Source organism: Triticum urartu, chromosome 5A, assembly GCF_056163025.1.
Source record: "Triticum urartu cultivar PI428250 chromosome 5A, HENAU_Tu73, whole genome shotgun sequence".
Lineage (NCBI taxonomy): Eukaryota > Viridiplantae > Streptophyta > Magnoliopsida > Poales > Poaceae > Triticum > Triticum urartu.
The window spans coordinates 531410940-531431446 of record NC_141877.1 but is presented as its reverse complement, the minus strand read 5'-3'; the positions used below and the strand labels follow the sequence as shown (position 1 = coordinate 531431446).

At 51.2% G+C, this 20507-nt stretch overlaps 1 protein-coding gene and 2 pseudogenes across 3 annotated transcripts; all 3 read right to left on the bottom strand.

Moving 5' to 3' along the window:
• Nucleotides 1–7185: 7185 nt before the first annotated feature.
• LOC125556535 (uncharacterized) lies at nt 7186–8184 on the bottom strand (annotated as a pseudogene).
• An 842-nt stretch (nt 8185–9026) lies between these two features.
• On the bottom strand, nt 9027–12499 carry LOC125507278 (disease resistance protein RGA5-like; annotated as a pseudogene).
• LOC125510299 (disease resistance protein RGA5) lies at nt 12327–17790 on the bottom strand. 3 transcript variants are annotated; one of them, XM_087521519.1, is made up of 9 exons: nt 17157–17790; nt 16204–17066; nt 13751–15835; nt 13577–13667; nt 13375–13449; nt 13182–13283; nt 12938–13006; nt 12568–12691; nt 12327–12474 (listed from the first exon to the last, which is right to left on the bottom strand). In XM_087521519.1, exons 1-8 carry the CDS (start codon nt 17199–17201, stop codon nt 12578–12580), a joined length of 3444 nt encoding a protein of 1147 aa, XP_087377645.1. In that variant the 5' UTR covers nt 17202–17790; the 3' UTR covers nt 12327–12474; nt 12568–12577. The 3 variants fall into 3 exon arrangements, with proteins under 3 accessions (XP_087377645.1, XP_048531407.2, XP_048531405.2); XM_048675450.2 differs by having other exon boundaries at nt 12327–12469; XM_048675448.2 differs by having other exon boundaries at nt 12327–12691.
• Between the last annotated feature and the right edge of the window lie 2717 nt (nt 17791–20507).

Genomic DNA, 20507 nt, shown 5'->3' with positions numbered 1-20507 from the left:
CCCAGCCCGCACACGCCGACTCCTCCGACGTCGGAGGCCGACACCGCCGTTTAATGCATTGCCTATGCGTCCTTTCTTTTTGCACGCCGAACTTTTCATTTGATCGCCGAACTGTGGCAAGGTGATCGCCGAACTGTGGCGCTGATCGCCGGACTTGTGACATTTTTTTGGAAGCGGAAATGGACCAAGTTTGAATTTGCGACGCCTTGGGGGCGGCACCTGGGGCGTGCCTGGGACCTAGATCGCCCCCAGGGCCTAAAAATCGCCGGACGAGCGTCGAAAGAGCGCCAGCCTATGCCCTGAGGGCCGAACGAGTGGAGATGCTTTAACCCATGCATGCGACACTCACCGTTGCTGCTCGTGGGTGCCACCAGGGCCGCAACACCTGCTAGTCATGGTCACCACCAACATCAATCCTTCGCGGTAAATCCATCACCATTCCCAGCAAAAAAATCGTCGTGGTTCCAGCATCTCCTTCACGGTCCAAGCGAAAATCCATCTCTAGTTCCAGCAAAAAAGTTGTCATGGTTCCAGCGTTTGGCGTCGTGGTTCCGGCCAGCATCGCCGATAGCTGCTTCTGCTTCCAGCGTCGCCAGCGCGGGCATGCAAACATTTTGTAGAAGGCTGTTTTGGTTAAGTGCATGCACTGTGAGTGTGGCAAGCTGGCTGGAAAGGCCATGAGCACGTATTAACTCACTTTCAGTCTAAAACTTGCGCGTTTATTTGCTATGCACCGTCCAAAAGGACCTCTCACAAAATTCACGTGTTTTGAAATCCTATATAGGGATTCATAGTACTCCGAAACTTATGTTTAACATGACATCTTAAACTTATGTTTTTTCAATTCTCAGTTTCTCACGTCTTCAAATTCCTGCAATCCGGAAAAAAAACATTTGTAGGAAGTCTGAAGGAACTTGATACTTTCCTAAGTTTTACCGTTCGCAGTTCCTCCATTCCAAACGCTGCAAAGAAATCCATATACTATGAAATTTTATCCATTCGGATTTCCAGCTCCTTAACCGTTTTGGCCGTCGGATGTTGCGCTCCTGCCTTTCATGGGTGTTGGATGTGTGATTAATCCAGTCTGGCTTCCAATTTTGTCTATATGTCCCATGGACTGCTATTCTAGGAGAAAAATCAGAGGTTCTGGTTGATTAATTAGGCCGAATGCAGCAGGAGAGCTATTCGCGTACGTCCCTGGTGCCAATCCGGCGACCTACCAAAGTGCCCCTGACGGAGCCATCCATCTGAGCGCACCGGTGGGTGGCGGCCCCCCTGCCAACCATGATGAGAACAAGGAGAATCCCCGCCGCCGCCACCTTCCGCCTTGCAGCCAAGGAGGGGATTAGAGGAGGAGCTGACCTATTGGTGGCAGCTAGGATTCACTGCCGGTGTCCCCCGAGAGGATGACGCCGGGTTGTTACACGGTGTTTACTAAATACAATCCTATAATAGCATAGGAGTTAGAAATGTACATGCGTAGATTGCTATAGAAGAAATAATCATGCATGAACCTCAGAATATGCTAGTCTATATGATTCCAAGCTCAATGTGACTCATTCGAAAAATGATTAGAACTGTTGCTGTAACAATAAGTATGACGCAACATGCCGGTGCAATTTTCAGGTGCAGCATGCATTTCACACAAGTTGAAGTTCCACATTTCTCCAATGACTCCCACATGTTCCATGGTTACAGATTACCAGCAAAAGAAGAAACATATAATCTCCCATCCTCCGGGTGCTGCAAACCGGCGGTGATGCAGCTCCCTCCTTGTTAGGAGCTAGGGTTCGGGCTCCTCTAGGTCGTAGGTGGTAGGGAAAGGAGGGAGCGGGGCATGGGCTAGAACGCGGCGGCCGGCGGCGAGGCGCCGTCCTTGCGGCTGGGTGGCGGCGGCGCAAGAGAGAGAGAGGCTAGGGTTTAGCGTTCCGGCTCCTCTGGGAGCCGGGCAATAGAATAGTCTTATTGCTTAATCCTCAAAATAGTCTTACAACTTGTATATATAATCATAATCTGAAAATAAACTAAAATAACTTGGGCCTTAAGCCTGCCCAGTGGGCCCCCGGCGGCCATAGACCTGGCCGGTCATAACATCTCTCCCCGCCTGCGTAAACAGCTTGTCCTCGAGCTGAAAGTCGGGGTAGTGCTGGCGGAACTCCCCGCGTTGCTCCCAAGTAGCGTCCTCCTCTGGTAGTCCAGCCCACCGATTCAACACGTACCAGGAGCCTCGGTGCAGCTGAGCCTTCAGCGCCTTCTCCGGTGCAGGAAGGAGACGCTCGTCCGCGAGCGGCGGAAGCGCCGGTGGTGCCGCGGGTGGATGCCGCGGAAAGGCTTGAGCAGCCCGACATGGAAGACATCATGGATCCGTGCACCTGCCGGAAGCTGAAGACGGTACGCCACTTTGCCAATGCGTTTCAGGATAGCAAAGGGACCGGCATAGCGAGGACCGAGCTTCTTCCTCGCGTGGGGGTCCAACGACTGCGTAGAGCGATGAAGTAGACGCAGCCAGACCCAATCACCCACCACGAACTCCGCCTCGCGATGGTGGCCATCATAGTATCGTTTGGCCAACTGCTAGGCCTGGAGGAGTCGTTGCTGGACCTCCGCGAGCATCTCATCACGGCTCCTCAAAAGAGCCCCGGCTGCCTCAGTCCGCGCCGAGGCTGGATCAACCGGCAGAATCGGCGGGGGCGGCCGGCCATACACCACCTCAAAGGGCGTAGCACGGAGGACGGAGTGGTAAGAGGTGTTGTAGCAGTACTCCGCCCACGAGAGCCAGTCCACCCATGCGCGAGGGCGATCACCTGTAACACAACGCAAATACATGGCAATCACCTTGTTAACGATCTCAGACTGGCCGTCTGTCTGAGGGTGGAAGGCGGTACTCAGGCGGAGCTTCACGCCTGCCAGTCGGAAGAGGTCGCGCCATACATGACCCGTGAACACAGGATCTCGATCACTGACGATCGAAGAAGGGAACCCGTGGAGACGGACAATGCCATCGAAGAAGGCCCGCGCGACAGATGCCGCTGAATATGGATGGCCAAGGGCGATGAAATGAGCATACTTGGAGAAGCGGTCGACCACCGTGAGAATGACGGACTTGCCGCCCACCTTGGGAAGGCCCTCGATGAAGTCCATGGAGATGTCCGCCCAAACCTGAGACGGGACCTCCAAGGGCTGAAGCATACCAGCTGGTCGCAGGGTCTCCGTTTTGTTGCGCTGGCACGTCACACAAGACCCAGTCGCGGACCAGGGCACGATCACCTGGAATGTAGAAGTCGGCGTAGAGGCGATGTAGCATCTTCTGCACGCCCTCATGGCCCGCCGAGTGGGCGAGACGCAGCACCTGCTGACGAAGATCGTCGTGGTCCGGAACGAAGACGCGGCGCCCGTGGAGAAGCAGGCCGTCGGCTAGACACCACGGCTCCTCTAGCTCGCCCGCCGCCAGCTGCTGCTGCAGGAGGAGGGCGTCGGCCACGGCAGCGTTCGCCCGGCGAATGTCGGCGTAGAGGGCGAAAGAGGGCCCGGTGATGATGCAGAAGGCAGCCCCTTCCGCCGCACCATCGTCCACATCGGCGTCACGCTGAGATAGGGCGTCGGCGACGGTGTTGAGGCGACCCGGCCGGTACTCGACGGTAAAATCAAAGCCAAAGAGTTTACTGATCCACTGGTGTTGGGGAACCGTCGAGAGCCTCTGATCCAGCATGAACTTGAGGCTGTAGTGGTCCGTGCGGATCCGGAAGGAACGGCCCCAAAGATAGGGCCGCCAATGGCGTACTGCCTGCACCAACCCAATGAGCTCACGCTCATACGCCGCCAATTTAAGATGGCGAGCAACAAAGGGGCGGCTGAAGAAGGCGAGGGGTCCATCGCCCTGGTGCAGGACCGCACCAAACCCCGCACCGGAAGCATCGCAGTCGACGGTGAAGGGAAGGTCGAAGTCCGGCATCTGCAGTACGGGTCCCGTCGTGAGGGCCCCCTTTAGGGCCTCGAATGCTGAAGTGGCCTCCGTATCCAAGAGAAGGCGTCGCGGCGGAGGAGACGCGTGAGCGGGGCCGCGATAAGGCCAAACTCCCGGATGAACTTCCGGTAGTACCCGGCAAGACCAAGGAAGCCGCGAAGAGCCCGCGGAGACTGCGGAATGGGCCAGGCGGCGACGGCCGCCACCTTGTCGGCGTCCATGGCCACACCCTCGGCCGAGATGACATGGCCGAGGTAAGCGACCGAAGGTGTCCCGAATGAGCACTTCGAGCGCTTAAGATGAAGATGATGCGCCCGAAGCTCGTTGAAGACGATGGCCACATGCTGGAGGTGCTCTGCCCAAGAGGCGTTGTAGATAAGAATGTCATCAAAGAAAACGAGCACAAACCGACGTAAGTAGGGCCGGAGGACATCGTTCATCAAGGCCTGAAATGTCGCCGGGGCGTTGGCGAGGCCAAAGGGCATCACCAAGAACTCGAAGTGGCCATGATGGGTCCGGAACGCCGTCTTGGCGATGTCGTCGGGATGCATGCACACCTGATGATACCCCGACCGGACGTCCAGTTTGGTGAAGAAGCGCGCACCATGTAGCTCATCCAGGAGTTCATCGACCATCGGAATAGGAAACTTATCCTTAAGTGTGAGAGCATTAAGGGCGCGGTAGTCGATGCAGAAGCGCCAAGTGCCGTCCGACTTACGTACGAGGAGGACCGGCGCCGTAAAGGGTGATGTAGAGATACGGATAATGCCCGCGGCAAGCATGATGGCGCACTGCCGCTCCAACTCGTCCTTCTGCAATTGAGGGTACCGGTAGGGCCGTACTGCCACCGGAGCCGAGCCCGGCAGGAGATGAATACGGTGGTCGTAGACCCGGGCCGGCGGAAGGCCCTGGGGTTCCGCAAAAAGATCACCGTGCTGCTGCAGGAGGTGATCCAGCAGCGGATGCTCGGCCTCCATGGTGGCCGCGGCTAGCTGGAGTGGGGGCGACGCCGGGGTGCCGCCAACGCCCTCCCACCGGATGCGGCGGCCGAGGCGCCAGAAGGTCATCGTCAGGGCGTCGAACTCCGAAAGGATGGGACTGAGAGTCCGCAAAAAGTCGACGCCGAGGATGAAGTCGAAGCAGCCCAAGTCGATGCCGGCACATGTGATGGTGATGTGCTCGTCGTCGATAGTAATGGGAACGTCCCGAGCGAGCCCATGGCATCGGAGGCGGTCGCCATTAGCGATGGTGACCCGCAGCTGCTCCCCTCCCATCGGCTGTAGGGCAAGGCGCCACATAGTTGCCTCCGGAAGGAAGTTATGTGTAGAGCCCTGTCTAAGAGAGCCACCAGAGTCTCGCCGTGGATCGTGACCGGAATAAGCATAGTCCGCTCATTGCGGATGCCGGCCAACGCGTGGAGGGAGACGACAAGGGCCGTAGCCGGCGCGGGCGCGGGTGCCTGCGCGACCTCGGCGGCGGCTGGGTCGCCGAGTCCATCGTCGGTGGCAGCGTCCTCGGTCTCGTCGACTGTCTCCAAGTAGAAGAGGCGCGGGCAGACATGGCCCGGGGCATAGGGCGCATCACAGTTAAAGCACAGCCCCAGGCGGCGGCGCTCGAGCTGCTCGGCCTGCGAGAGGCGCCGGAAGGGCCGCGTCGCGGCCGGAGTGGCCGTCGGTGAGGCGGCTACAGAAGCTGGTGCGGCCGGCGGTGGTCGTGGAGGCACTCGGCTCCCCCGAGGTGGTGCGGGCCGTGTTAAGGCCTGGGCGCGCTGCTCGAGCGCCCGAGCGTAGTACATGGCCGTCTGCAGGTCCTGGGGTCCCTTCATCTTGACGTCCACGTGGATGTGGTCGGGAAGGCCGCCGACGAAGAGCTCAGCCCGCTGTAGTGCTGTCACCCCCGGTGCGTGACACGCCAGAGCCTGGAAGCGGTCAGCGAAATCGTGGACCATGGAGATGAAGGGTAGGCGGCCCAGCTCGGACAAGCGGCTGCCGCGCCATGGTGGACCGAAGCGAAGGAGACACAGCTCGCGGAAACCAGTTAAGCGCCGTGGTGGACTGATCACACTGGTTTAACCAGTTAAGAGGGTCCTCCGAGCCATCATACGTGACAAAGTCGATCCGGGCAAAGCGAGCTGGTGTCGGGGTCGATGCGCCAGTGCCCACCGGTTCGTCAATGCGAAGGGCCGAGGACGGCGCGCCGAACTGTAGCGTGGGCACCGCCGGTTCGCCGGCCTCCGTGTAGACCGGCAGTGGCGACGTTCCGGTGAGCCAAGCCGGATCGGAGAGGGCGACGGTGGAAACCGCACCTGCTGGATCGGAAGCCCCCCGGAAGGGCCCTGACTCAGGCCGGCGGTAGGTGGTGGAGGTCGTGGGGGTCGGCGCAGCCGGCGCGGAGGGGGCCGGGGCAGACCAGACCGGCCACGGGGTTGGGGCGGACGCGGCCGATGCCGCGGGTGCTGGCGCGGGCCAGTGTGGCCAGGCCGGCGCTGGAGCGGTCGGCTGTTGTAGCGCCGGGTAGCCGCCGGTGAGCGCGGCCGGCACCGAGTACCACGGAAGCGTCGGCGGCCCGGAGGGCGCAGGCAGCGGGGGCGGCTGTGGCGGTCCGTATGGGCTGGCCAGGAAGAGCTGGATGCCCTGGACCGTGACGACCAGGTCGTTGAGGACCCCCGCCATGGCCTCCGGGGTGTAGTGGGCCGGTAGAGTTGATGGCGACGGCGGCGTAGTGGTGATGGGGGCCGGCGGATGGCCGGGTGACGCGCCGGGGATGAGGTCCAGCGACGCGGACGGGAGGACCAGCGACCCCGTGGCGAGGGGCGCTGCTGCGGCGCCGGTGGTCACGGGCAGCGACGGCGATGGTGGTGAGGATGACATGGTCGAACCAGAGCTGACTGATACCAAGGTGTTAGGAGCTAGGGTTCGGGCTCCTCTAGGTCGTAGGTGGTAGGGAAAGGAGGGAGCGGGGCATGGGCTAGAACGCGGCGGCCGGCGGCGAGGCGCCGTCCTTGCGGCTGGGTGGCGGCGGCGCAGGAGAGAGAGAGGCTAGGGTTTAGGGTTCCGGCTCCTCTGGGAGCCGGGCAATAGAATAGTCTTATTGCTTAATCCTCAAAATAGTCTTACCACTTGTATATATAATCATAATCTGAAAATAAACTAAAATAACTTGCGCCTTAAGCCTGCCTAGTGGGCCTCCGGCGGCCATAGACCTGGCCGGTCATAACACTCCTATTTTGCCTTTGTAAAATGAGGATTGAGCAGCTTGGAAACCATGAATCCAGTGAACGATTCAACTTGGAATAGATCCCTCAGCTTCGTGTCACAGATTATTTTCCTCCGGTCAGAAGGATCTTGCAAGTCATTCTCTTTTATATAAACCCACATTCTCTTCACAACATCAGATCGTGACAACATAATCTCACCAGTGCCAATAAATTTTACTAAATTGTCCGAAAGTTGAAGGGGCGCAAGAAGACCTGAACCAGACCCATTGGATCGGCCTTTTTGCTTGTTTCCTTTACTTCTGACTCTCTTTTGAGGCTCCTCTTTGGGTGTCGATTTCTTAGGTGAGACCGGACCCTCAGTATCCAATGGCCCAATGTGCTTGCTCAAAGCTTTATTCATTTGGAACATATCAATTGAATTGATGTTAAAGATCTTCTTCAACCTCTTCATCACACACTATCTTCCTCCTATTGCTTGGGTCTTGCAAATTATCTTCTCGAATATATGCCCAAAGCTTCTTGACAACCTCTGTCCTGGCTAACTCAGAGGCACCAACTAACTCTTTCAGCACTGGGGAAATGCTGCATAATTTTGTAAAGCCACCAGCCTTTCTCTTGCCGTCACCCAACCGCCGCTTCTTCCGGCTGCCGCCACTTTCCTCGTCGTCCTCCTCCTCTTCCTCCAACAACTCCTCGTCCTCCTCCTGCTGCTGCTCCTCACCCTTGTCCACGCCACTACCCTCTCCTCCTTCCCCAGCCACCAGTATCACGTCCAGCAGATCCTCCTCCACAGGCACATCCTCCGGCTCAGCCTTGCCGGCAAAGCTCGGAGAGCAAGAGGTCGACCTGCTCCCGGACGAAGGTCTTCTTGTCTGACAGGTCGACCCCGAAGTCCTCCTCAAGGCGGCGGCACAGGGCACCGGTGCTCGTGGTTGTGACTTGTGAGGTCCGACTCCCACAGCACCTCCCTCAGTCGCTCCACCAGATCCGAGTCCGACACCATCGCCGCCTGGTCTCGGTTCGGTTCTCTCGCCTCAACATTTTTCCAGTCCGAAGGCGCCAAAAATCTGATGATAGCAAGTGTTTAGGCTCCAACAAAACCCAATGTGCAAAGTGCACGAACGAGAGAGAAATTGCTGTCCGTACCTGCATCGAGCATCTTCCCTAGAACCCTTTTGAAGGACTCCATGGTGTTTCATGGAATCTTTCTCCATGATCTCGCATTGTTTTTGCAGGGTTATGTGTATGTTGAAGGTGGGACATGCCGGATGCAGCTTAATAGTTTCAATCAAAGCTGATTCTGCAGCCCTTCTATAGAGGTCACTGGCACCAGCACCCCCAATTTTTGCAGAGATTTCCTTAAGGCATGTTAAGTGCATGATACCGACATGTACCATAACATGTTCATCTACTCCATGGCCATCGAAAATTAACTTGAGTTTCAAGAGATTAGGCATGACATCTACCTCAAATTCCAGCCATGGTACACTGCACCTGAACTTGAAGCACTTGAGAACCGAAAATCCTGTCTTAGTGAAGACAATCCTTTCTGCAGGCTTTGCTCGGATATATAATGACAAAACAGTTAATGCAGGCAATCTTCTGAGAATATTGTTGGAATAATCCGAGGCATACCGTCAATCTACCGAGGACCAAGCAATCACACGAGGCACGACACCGAGATTTGTTAACGAGGTTCACCGATATGGCTACATCCCCGGGGCATGACTACGGGCGCTCCTTCCCATGACACCGTCACAATACCGCACCCCGGCCGCTCGGGCGCCGGCACACGCCGCCGGCTCCCCCGCGTGTCCGTGCTATTATGTTGGCATAGGTTACATCGTGTGTCTACCCCCTCATATATAAGAGGCTTAGGATATAAGTGTCCTACTTGGACACGACTCCATATTCTATCTACACACCGTACAACTCAGAGTCCAACTGTAACCTACCTTGTACAATAATATTCGACACAACTCTAACAAACATCATTGTTCGCTAGTTCCCTGACCCCAATCTTTAAAATGCAGAGCTTGTTGAGGTGTCCAATCCACCTGGGGATGCTGGAAACGGTGCTCAAGCCATCACAGGAAATGCTCATGCTGGAAGGTCCACTGTCGAGAATACCTGAAGGCTCCAGAGTTACAGACCTGAGGTTGCTGAGTTTCGCAAGAATAGAGCCCATAATATCCATTTTGCTCTTTAAATAAGAAGAATGAACTGTAGAGCAGGTGAGCCGAAGATCTTGAAGATTGATCAGCTCACTGAGGCTCTCCACATTATCTATCGAGTTAACACTTAGATCAAAATATCCAAGGGTGCAAAGCGATGTCATGCGGCCAATACATTGGGCAAATTTGTTTCAACAGGAAGACTTAAGTGCAATAAGCCCGGCAAATGAACAACATCCGGCGGAACTGCGCTTACTCTTGCATCTATTTTCAGTGTCTCCAAATATTAATTGTAGACCCCGCATCTGGGTTTGTGGTAATTTTAAGGTGGCATTACATGTGACATACAAATATCTCAGCCGAAATAGCTCAGATATTCCGGTGAGATCAACACTGATGCTTTCATCCTCGCCCCAGAGATGAAGGATTAGAACTTGAAGAAGCTGAAACTCCACAATGGAAGGCAAACACTTGATGACCCCGAAAAATGCAAGAGTTGGAACTTGTGATGGTATCATATTTGTTGGTGGGGTTGCTTCTGCATTACCAAAGTGAAGAGACAGTCGACGAACCTTGTCTGCGAGTGGTGCAGTTGTCTGACAAGGATCTATTGCGGTGACAAAATTCTCTTCTAAGGACTTGTGTTTGATAAAATCAAGTACCATATGATGCACTGTGCAGGACAAAACATCACCATTGTCATTTATATGTACAGGTTTGATCAGTCTTCTACTGATAAGCTCATCAAAACAGATCCTTGATATTTCCTCCATGTCTTTCTCTTCTGTTGCATGGATAAGACCTTCAGCTATCCATTGCTTTACCAAATCATTCTTCTGAATTATGTAATCCTCTTGATATATACTGAGATACATCAGGCATGCCTTCAAATGCAGAGGAAGATTGTTGTAACTAAGGTTTAGTACTTGTTTCATCCCCTCTGAAGCAGGATTTGTCCTCAAACCATGACCTAAGGATTTATTTACAAAATTCCACTGCTCTGGTTTGCCCATCTGGTTTGCTAAAAGACTGGCAATAGTAACCACTGCTAGTGGGAAACCAGCACATTTCCCTACTATATCATTTGCAACTTCACTGAGTTCTGGAGGACATTCATATTGTGGACCAAAAGTTGTTCTGAAAAATAATTTCCTTGAATCATCGTGACCAAGTGGTTTCATCGGAAGAACATACTTAGAGTCATAACCACCACATTTCAGAGCTACATCATCTATTTCTGTAGTTATAAGTATTCCACATTTCCACTGCAAAGATTATCATCTGGCAAGGCACGGCTAACTATATCCCATGTTTGCGTAGCCCATACATCATCAATTACGATCAAGTACCTGAGGAATGTTTTAGCACAGTTGTCAGCCTAATAGCAAATCAGAACTCTGTCATTCTATCCTTACCGGACTAGAAAGAAAAAAGAAAGTGGCCCCGCATAGCTACACACAGAAGTCCAGAAAATGCAATTTCTATATGAATCAATAGAGAAACATGTAGTATACCTCTTATCTTGGAGATGTGTCCTGATGTCGGCAATTAGACTATGCAATTTCCAAGTGTGAGAGGTTTGGTGTGGCCGGACTTGTGAGAGCATGCTGATGAGAAGCCTCCTGATGTCAGGCTTCCGGGACGTCCTCACAAATGCCCGGCACTCGAATTGCCCTTTGATTCTACGGTACAGCTCTTTGACAAGCGTGCTCTTACCAATCCCTCCAGATCCAACAACAGTAACCACCTTGAGCCTCTGCTCTCCATCCCTACCCAGCCACGCTTCAAGATTATTCACATGTTCACCTACACCAACAAGCTCCTCATACGGCGTGGGGTACCAAGAGCCAAAAGACGCATCATGTCTAGGAGGAGTGCTGCTGCTAGTGCCACCAATGGAAGCAGCTCTGATGTCATTGTCACCATGGTGGTTAAAGAAGCGCCTCCTGCCCCTGCGAGCGCAAGCTGAACTCCCTGATCTTGTTGGCCATCCATAGGCGCCACCTGAGTTTCTCCGGAAGCCGTGTAACTCTATGACGAACGAGCGTGTGCTTCCTACGGCGAGGAGCTATCCATCTGCTGGTGGTGGCGGCCTGCTCGTACTGGTCGACGCTGTCCTCCATGTCGTACGAGAGCTCGCGCACCTCCTTGGCCAGGCACTTGGCCGTCATAACACGGTCCTCTGCTCTGGAGTCACTGTGCTCCTGGAGAATGGCGACCATCTTCTCCAGATCTTGCTTGATGAGAGGCATCTCCTCCCCCGCGCCCCGGGGCAGCGTTTGGCCATGGCTGGCCAGTAACCCGTCCAGCTTCTCCGGGAGCCTGAACATGGCGTCCGCCATAGCGCAGACAGGAGCCTGTAGTTGTTGAATTCTCTTGTTGGTTTGACACGCTTGCTTGACCTGTGAATAGCTGATATCACTGACTGTGTGCCTAAGCTGCTTGGCTGTTTTCTGAGCTTGCGGCGAGAAGTGCCCCGAGGTCGATTCTGGCGGCGGCGGCGACGGCGGAGCGCACCTCAAACTGAGCCAGTCATCATTGATAGCCGCCATGAGGCCGCCGTCGTGGAATCTGTCGTCCGTCAAGTCTATGACTTCCGGCCGGCCGGACCTCTCGATGGATGCCAGCCTCGCCGCAGGGGACAGTCCAGCGGAAGGGCTAGGCAATCCACATACATACACTTGAACAAAAGACCATTGCCCTCGATTGCTTCAAGTGAGTTCACCGAGCTGCCATCGTATTCGTAGGTGACTGCCACCTGCTGGCCCGAGGTGCCGCACGCTATGAGCGCATCATCACGCTCTCCGTGAAGCGTGTCATGCTGCCGCTAATACCGCGAGGATTTGCTTTGTGGCGTACGGTTTTACGAGTGCTCCGGTTGTTGGCCTGTCGTGTAAAATGGTTTTTGCAGCTAGGTACTGTAGTACTCCCTCTGATCTAAACGCTCTTATATTTCTTTATGCAGGAAGTATTAAATTTACTTGGCAACAAGACAGCATCGCAACGGATATAGAATGGCGGAACATGTGGCCCACGCATGCTAACGGCTTGCATATACAAACTTGATCGATCTCGTTTCGTGCTTCCCTTGATGTTCTGCATGCGATGGCCACCCTGCACTGGCACAGACTTGATGCTACTCATTTTGTGCTACTACCAGTGGTGCCTAGAATCAAACAAGGAAAGAGACTAGCTAGCTAGGGGTACGGTACCGCGGATGCTTCATCCAGCGTCGGCTTGCTTTGCACCGGGCACCGGCGGTTGAGCTTCATCAGCCGGCGAGTGCTTCTGCTTGCTCGGCAAGCAGGTGCAATTCGCCTCTTCTTCCTTCATCGCCTTCAGGGAATCAACAAGAGACCGCCATGACGAGGTCCGTACGTGGTCAGCTCGACAAAATTCAAAGTGGTCAACAGAAACAGAAAGGGGCTGCATGCTCAACGAAATTAGTAGCATGCGTATGCGTGTGTGATTTGGATGGATTTAGGCGTAATGCCCTCGATCACACGGCTAATCTAGTTGTTGATATATATCAGCATTTCTGGTCTTATCTCACTGTATATCACCACATGTACATGTACATACCTTGATCTTCATCTGGAGTTCCTTGATGTAATCCACAGCCATATCCAACATGTCGGACGTGTTGGTTTGCTGCAGCGATGTCAAGTAAACCAGTTAGCTCAAGACCAGTCTGACTCTGCTAGCTCCGCACACGAAACAAATGGGGAAAGTAAACCAGTCCAACAATTTCTTACTACCAGTGGATTAATTCCTCGCAGAGCCGTGCCAGCGTATGGCTTTGGCGTTCGAACAGTTTGTTAATTACCTTCTCCATGTTGGGGACGAGCCCTTGCAGATTCCGTAGCCGCTCGCTGATCTTCGTCCTCCTCACCCGCTCAGCGATGCTTCTTCCGTCTGATGCGCGATCCTAACGGGGAAAAGTTACTAACAGTGGATTAATTCCTTGGCAGAGCCGTGCCGGTACGGCTCATTTGGCGCTCGTACGGTTCGTTCGTTACCTTTTTTATCCTGGGGACGAGCTCCTGTATCCGATAGCTGATCTCCTCCATCCTCACCTGCTTGGCATGGTCCTTCTGTGACGCACAACCAAATGTGGGAAGAACTAATCATGCACCGTCCAACAATTTTACTACGGTGGATTAATTACTCGTCGAGAGCAACGTGTGTAAGGCTTTGGCATCCAAATGGTTCGTTAATTACCTTTTCAATGTTGGGGATGAGCTCCTGTGTCTTCTCATCGATATCCATCCACCTCACCTGCTTGTCCGCCGCATTTTGCCTATCCAAACACCTGATGCATGACAGCCAGCATTTAGCTTCCAATAAAACTCAACGAGTGAATCGCACGAACGAGAAGAAAATCACTGTCCATACCTGCTCTGAGCATCTTCACTGGAGCCCATTTGAAGGACTACACTCTGTTCAACTGCGTCATCATCGATGATCTTATATTGTTTTTGCAGCTCTACTCCACTATTCTTATCATCCTTACTAGTGAACATCCCATCTACACACTGTATGTTGGAGATGGGACGTGTTGGATGCATATTTATGGCATGACTCAACACCGATTCTGCAGCCCTTCTTTCAGGGTCATCGGTAGAGACGCCCCCAATTTTCACTGAGATCTCCTTAAGGCTTGACAAGTGCTCGATGCCAACAGGTCCAAGCTTATCTGCTCCATGGACATCAAAACCTAGTTTCAGTTTCCGGAGATTAGGCATTGCATCCACCTCAAATTCTAGCCAAGGTACACTGCACCAGAGCTTGAAGTACTTCAGAGCTGAGAATCCTGTCTTATTGAAGACAATCCTTTCCACGGGCTTTGCCCGGACGTACAACGACAAAACAGTGAGCGCAGGCAATCCTCTGAGAACATCAACATCTTCCCACGCTAGTTCAGTAATCCCAATCTTTAAGATGCAGAGCTTGTCGAGATGTCTGATCCACTTGGGGAGGCTGGAGAAGGTGCAAATACTTGGCGACCACTCAAATCTTTGAAGAAACGCCGGAGGAGAGGGTACACTGCTCAATCCATCACACGAAATGCTAATGCTGGAAGGCCCAGCATCCAGAATACTTGAAGGCTTCAGAGTTAGAGACCTGAGGTTGCTGAGTTTCGCGAGAATGGAGCCCACACTATCCATTTTGCTCTTTAGATGACAAGAATGCACTGTTGAACAGGTGAACCGGAGATCCCAGAGACTTTTCAGCTCGCCGAGGCTGTGCACATTCTCTACTGAAGTAGCACATAGATCAAAATATCCGAGTGTGCAAAGGGATGTCATTTGACCAATACCGTTTGGTAGATTTGTCCCAACGGGAAGACTGAGGTGCAACAAGCTGGGCAAATGAACAATGTCTGATAGGACTGCACTTACTCCTGTATCTATTTTCAGTGATTCCAAATATTGTAGACCTCGGATCTGGGTTTGTTGTACTTCTAAGGTGACATTGGATGTGACATGCAAGTATCTCAGCCGAAAAAGCTCACATATTCTAGTGAGATCAAAACAAATGCTCTCATCATCACCCCAAAGATGTAGGATTAGAACTTGAAGAAGCCCAAACTCGACAATGGAAGGTAAACACTTGAAGACCCCAAAAAACGCAAGAGTTCGAACTTGGGATAGGCTCATATTTGCTGGTGGTGTTGCTTCTGCATTACCAAAGTGAAGAGACAGTCGACGGACCTTGTCGGCTAGTCTTGCAGTTGTCTGATAATGATCTATTGTGGTGACAAAATTCTCTTCTGTGGACTTGCGTGAGACAAAATCAAGTACCATATAATGCACACTGCATGACAGAACATCATCGTTGTCATTTATATGTACAGGTTGGATCATTCTGCTACTGATAAGCTCATTGAAATAGTTCCTTGATATTTCTTCCTTGTCTTTCTCTTCTGTTGCACGGATAAAACCTTCGGCTATCCATTGCTTTGCCAAATCATCCTTCTGAATTATGTAGTTCTCTTGATATATACCGAGATACATCACACATGCCTTCATATGCTCAGGAAGATTGCTGTAACTAAGGTTTAGTACTTGTTTCATCCCCTCCGAAGTAGGATTTGTCCTCGAACCATAACCCAAGGATTTATTTACATAATCCCATTGCTCTGGTTTGTTCATCCGGCTTAAAAGACTGGCAACAGTAACAATTGCTAGTGGCAAACCAGCGCATTTTCTTATAATACTCTTTGAAAGTTCACCAAGTTCTGGTGGACATTCAAGTCGACGACCATAAGCTGTGCTGAAAAATAATTTGCTTGAATCATCGTCAATAAGTGGTTTCACCGTGAGAACATATTTACAGTCATAACCACAACATTTCAGAGCTACATCATTGATTTCTGTAGTTATAAGTATGCCGCTGCAAAGATTAACACCCGGCAAAGCACGGCTAACGATATCCCATGTTTGCGTAGCCCATACATCAGCAATTACGATCAAGTACCTGAGGAAAGTTTTCGCATAGTTGTCAGCCTAATAGCAAATATCAAATCAGAAATAATCAGAAAGATTATTATTATATCATTAACAGAGATATTATTCTGCCGAAAAGACTAGTCTATCATTAACGGACTAGAAGAAAGAAGGAAGTGGCTCAGCTGAACTTCGTAAGACAATCATTGGTTTTCTTGCAAAATAAAAAAGAATGAGAAAATTCTAAAGCAACTTCTCACTTCACAACCCAGCGAAATAAAAATCCACTTTACAAAACTAACTTCAAACAAGCATCACCACCTCCATAAAATCATCCAACTGAAGGAGACATCAATCAATGTTAGAATATATGATCAATGAAGATAAAAATATATATACCTTCTATGTTGGAGATGTGCCCTGATGTCAGCAATTAGGCTATGCACCTTCCAAGTGTGAGGGGGCTGGTGTGGCCGAATTTGTGAGAGCATGCTGATGAGAAGCCTCCTGATATCAGGCTTTCGGGACAAACGCACAAATGCCCGGCACTCAAATTGCCCTCTGATTCTACGGTACAGCTCTTTGACAAGCGTGGTCTTACCAATCCCTCCAGATCCAACAACAGACACCACCTTGAGCTTCTGCTCTCCATCCTTACCCAGCCACGCTTCAAGCTTATTCACATTTTCGTCGATACCGACAAGCTCCCCATATGGCGTGGGATGCCAAGAGCGGAAAGATGCTTCATCACATCTAGTAGAAGCAGAAGCAGCAGCACTGCTACCATTGTCACCAAGGTGGTTAAAGAAGCTGTACCGCTGAAGCGCCTCCTGGGAGCGCACACTGAACTCCATGATCTTGTTGGCCATCCATAGACGCCACTTGAGCTTCTCCCGCAGCCCCGATGTGGGCTTGCTCCTACCGCGAGTGATCTTGTACTTCTTGCGGCGAGGAGATAATATTCCTCTCCTGGAATCAGCGGCGTGCTCATACTGGTCGACGGTGTCCTCCATGTCGTAGGACAGCTCGCGCACCTCCTTGGTCAGGCAATTGACCGTCATAGAACAGTCCTCTGCTCCCGAGTCGCCGTGTTCCTGGAGGATGGCTACAATCTTCTCAAGATCTTGCTTGATGAGAGGTATCTCGTCCACCGCCCCCCGGGGCAGCATGTGGCCGTGACTGACCAGTAACCTATCGAGCTTTGCAGGAAGTCTGAACATGGCGTCCACCAAAGCGCAGACTGGAGTCTCCATTAGATCTCCCTGAAACCAAAGCCAGCTTAGAGTACATCATGGATCTATAAACCAACAGAGAGAGACGCCGAGATCAACAAAGATGACACGCAACCGTACCTGTGGTTGTGGAGTTCCTTCAGACGAGAGCACATTGGTGTTCATCCAATCAAAATAAATTTCTCAGCCCACTCCTTCCTCCCTCTGGCTTCTCCTAGCCTACACCTCCATTGTCAACCGCTTGGTTCCCCTACCAAATGCTATCAATGGGGAATCTCAACTGCATCGGCCGAATTTTTTTTGCAAATGGACTGACATACTAGTACATTTTAAGAGGATCGATGACAACTAATCTTTAAGATACGTTATCTCTGCCCAGCCCAGCGGCCCTCGTGGGTCGCCTCAATCGAGACGATTTTTGTAGTACACCTCTCCTCCGTCCGCTGCACGGGTATCATCCGCCCCTACTGTACTTACCATGTCCGGCAAGTGTTCGGTGAAATGCATGTGCTAATGTTTTTGTCCCCTTCTTCCTTGACACAATGGATCCGGATGAGTCGTCCGGCGATGAGGACTACACGGATGAGATGGCTACATATACGAGCATTACGTTGAGTCGTCCGACGATGAGGACTACACGGATGAGATAGCGATGATGCAAGCGGTTCTTGCAGACGCAGAGCGTGCGGAAGTGCGTGCTCTCGATTTCAAGGGTCATCAAGTGGGCCGAAATCACTGTTCTGACCTTGTCAGTGTTTATTGTCACAAACTGAACCCGATGTGAAAGTATTTTACGATTTGATCCTTTTAGCTTGCTTGGCGTTTCTATGTTGGGTGGAAACGCCGCGGACCCTGGCGTTTCTAAAAGGGTCAAATCACGAAATACTTTCGCGTCGAGTTCAGTTTGTGACTATAAACGTTGACAAGGTCAGAAATCAACGTTGACAAAGTCAGAACAGTGATTTCGGCCCATCTAGTGCTCAACCGCAACAGGGCACCTGGCCATTTGACATTGGTGGATGGCTTCTTTGCCCCTAATGCCCTATTCGCTGACAATTTTCGCCCTGCTTGCTGTTATATAGGAGGCATTGACCAGCCAGATGGCGAACCAACTCATTCCTCCTCGCACAGCCCTAGCAGTCATCCACTGCTCGAAGCTTGGTGTTGCCTCCAGCGATCTCATCATGTCGACCGCGTGCGCGGCCGAACAGGAGAGCAGGACATCGGAACCCCGTCCTTTGAGATCATTCACCGGGAGAAGGGCGATAAGGTTTTTAGGGACCGTCTCAATGTGACTCCTCCTGGTTTGTTCGTGTCTTCATCCTCGGCTTCGACTACGCCACTAAGAAGAAGCCCAGGAAGAAGCCACAGTCGCTAATGCCGCCTCTGCTTCGGCGTGGCCGACTAGAGGGTATGATTCGATCATCCCCTACTTTCTTGTTTATGTGCTAGCCGGCTATGTTGTGTTCATAAATATTTCGATTCTACATTTTGTTCGGGCTGACATGTTTACGTTTCGGTATGAGCTTCATATTATGCTTGTCATGCTCTTGATTTGCTTAGGGATTAAATCAATCGCTAAAGTGCTCCTTTTTTTTCCAACAGGGCGTGGCGTGCCAGCATGCATTGCCAGCGTGTGGGCGTGCGGGCGGTGTGGCTCCAACCGGCAATGTGCCGAGAAGAAACCCATAGTACCTGAGGGCGTCGACCCTAATTTTGGCAATCCCATGAGGCGGAGGGAGCCATCTTGGCTTTGCTCAAATCAAAGTTCCAGTACTTAATTACTATACTCGTGGTCTTGGGCTTGCATGCTTCTAGCTCGTGTATATACTTGAAGATAAAATGGTGCGTGGCATATGGACTTTGAAAGATATGTTCATGCAGAGCTTGACGCCGGGAATACGAGATCGCCCATAGGGTAATCAGCATCTGAATAAAATCTCTGGCTAGGAGCGCCTCTATTAGTGCAAAAACCTAGCGTTTGACACCAGGCTCCGTGGTACATTTTATTGCTTCAACAAGGTCAGGGTTCTGAAGAGCCCATACGCACCTCGCAAGAGTGAATGTTGCCACGAGTGTGCCAAGCAGAGGTTGTGAAGTCAAGGTCAGTGAAGTCTCCCTTATATCTCCTTTGCTTATGGCCAATCCTAAGCAAAGGATCTGAAAAGAAAAATAGGCCCATGAGAGGACCACACATGGTCGGATGCCATCCTCTCTACTCGGTCTTTTATGGTCAATCCTAGGTGACGCCCGAGTGCGTGATATAAGGGAGACTTCACTGAAGGAACCTTCAGATGGGCCAGCCCACTTAACTAGCTGCTTCTATTTTGTTTTTTACGTTTTCTTTTCTCAGATGTTGTGTTTTCTTTTGTTTTATATTTTTGCATTTTATAGGTTTGCAGTATATGGTGAACTTTTTCAAATGCACACTGAACCTATTTTAGCATGCAATGAACATTTTTCAAAAGCACACTGAACTTTTTTTAGCATAAGGTAAATTTTCTTCAAAACATAAACTGAATATATATTTTTATATATGATGAACATTTTTGTTATATACACTGAACATTTTTTAACATATGATGACCATTCTTTATACAAACCGAACATATTTTTAATACACGGTGAATAATTTTTTAATATACATTGAACTTTTATAAAACATGTAATATAATTTTTTTGAAAATATATTTTCCTATTTTAATAGGTTATAAAATTTTCTATCTTCTGAAAAACAATAGCTGGTTTTTCACTGAAAAACTGACTAAATAACCAAACAGAAAAATATTTAAAAAACAAGTTCGTTGGTGAAGTGGGCCCATTCATGTAGGCTTTAGCAAATCTACACCTGGTTGACGCACGAGCGTCAACTAGGAGCTCTCGTCTTTTTATGGCCCGGCCTAAGAGCAACCCTAACAGATCTTGTATTTGTAAAGTAAAATTTAGGCCAAAAATCATCTCCAAAAAACCCCGTAAACATGCAATAAATTTACAGGATCTTGTAAACTTGACCCCAACTTCCTTCAGGTCTAGGGGAAGTTTTGTTTCCCATAAACTTTTGGCGACAAGGTAACCACCTGAAACCTCTCGACGTGCCACTCGCTCGTCGTCGCCGCTGGAACATCGCTTCGTCGCCGCCGCCCTGCCCGTTGGAAGAACACCACCTTGCCGCCGCCATGCCTTCGGAACGCCGCCTTCCCATTGCCCCGCCGTCGGAACTCCACCTCGCCATTGTCACCCCGCCGAAGGCCGTCACGCGTGTCACTTGTTGGCGGGCCCTAGGCCATTATTTCGTTTTGTTTAATGAAAAATAAAATAAAAATAAATTTAGGGGCAGATGTTTTACAGGATGGGACGAAAGTACTTTGCGGGAAACTTCCTCTAAAATTCAGTGAAATCGGGAAGATTTTTGAAGGAATTGTTGGAGTTGCTCTAATTATGGTATCAGTGATTAAACCGTACATATCGAGT

Coding starts and splice junctions, on each gene's coding strand:
- LOC125510299 (XM_048675448.2), bottom strand. CDS start 17,201: ATGAACACCAATGTGCTCTCGTCTGAAGGAACTCCACAACCACAG. Junction 13,668..13,750: donor AGTGAAGATGCTCAGAGCAG/GTATGGACAGTG, acceptor GTCATGCATCAG/GTGTTTGGATAGGCAAAATG. Junction 13,284..13,374: donor TCGTCCCCAGGATAAAAAAG/GTAACGAACGAA, acceptor TTTCCCCGTTAG/GATCGCGCATCAGACGGAAG.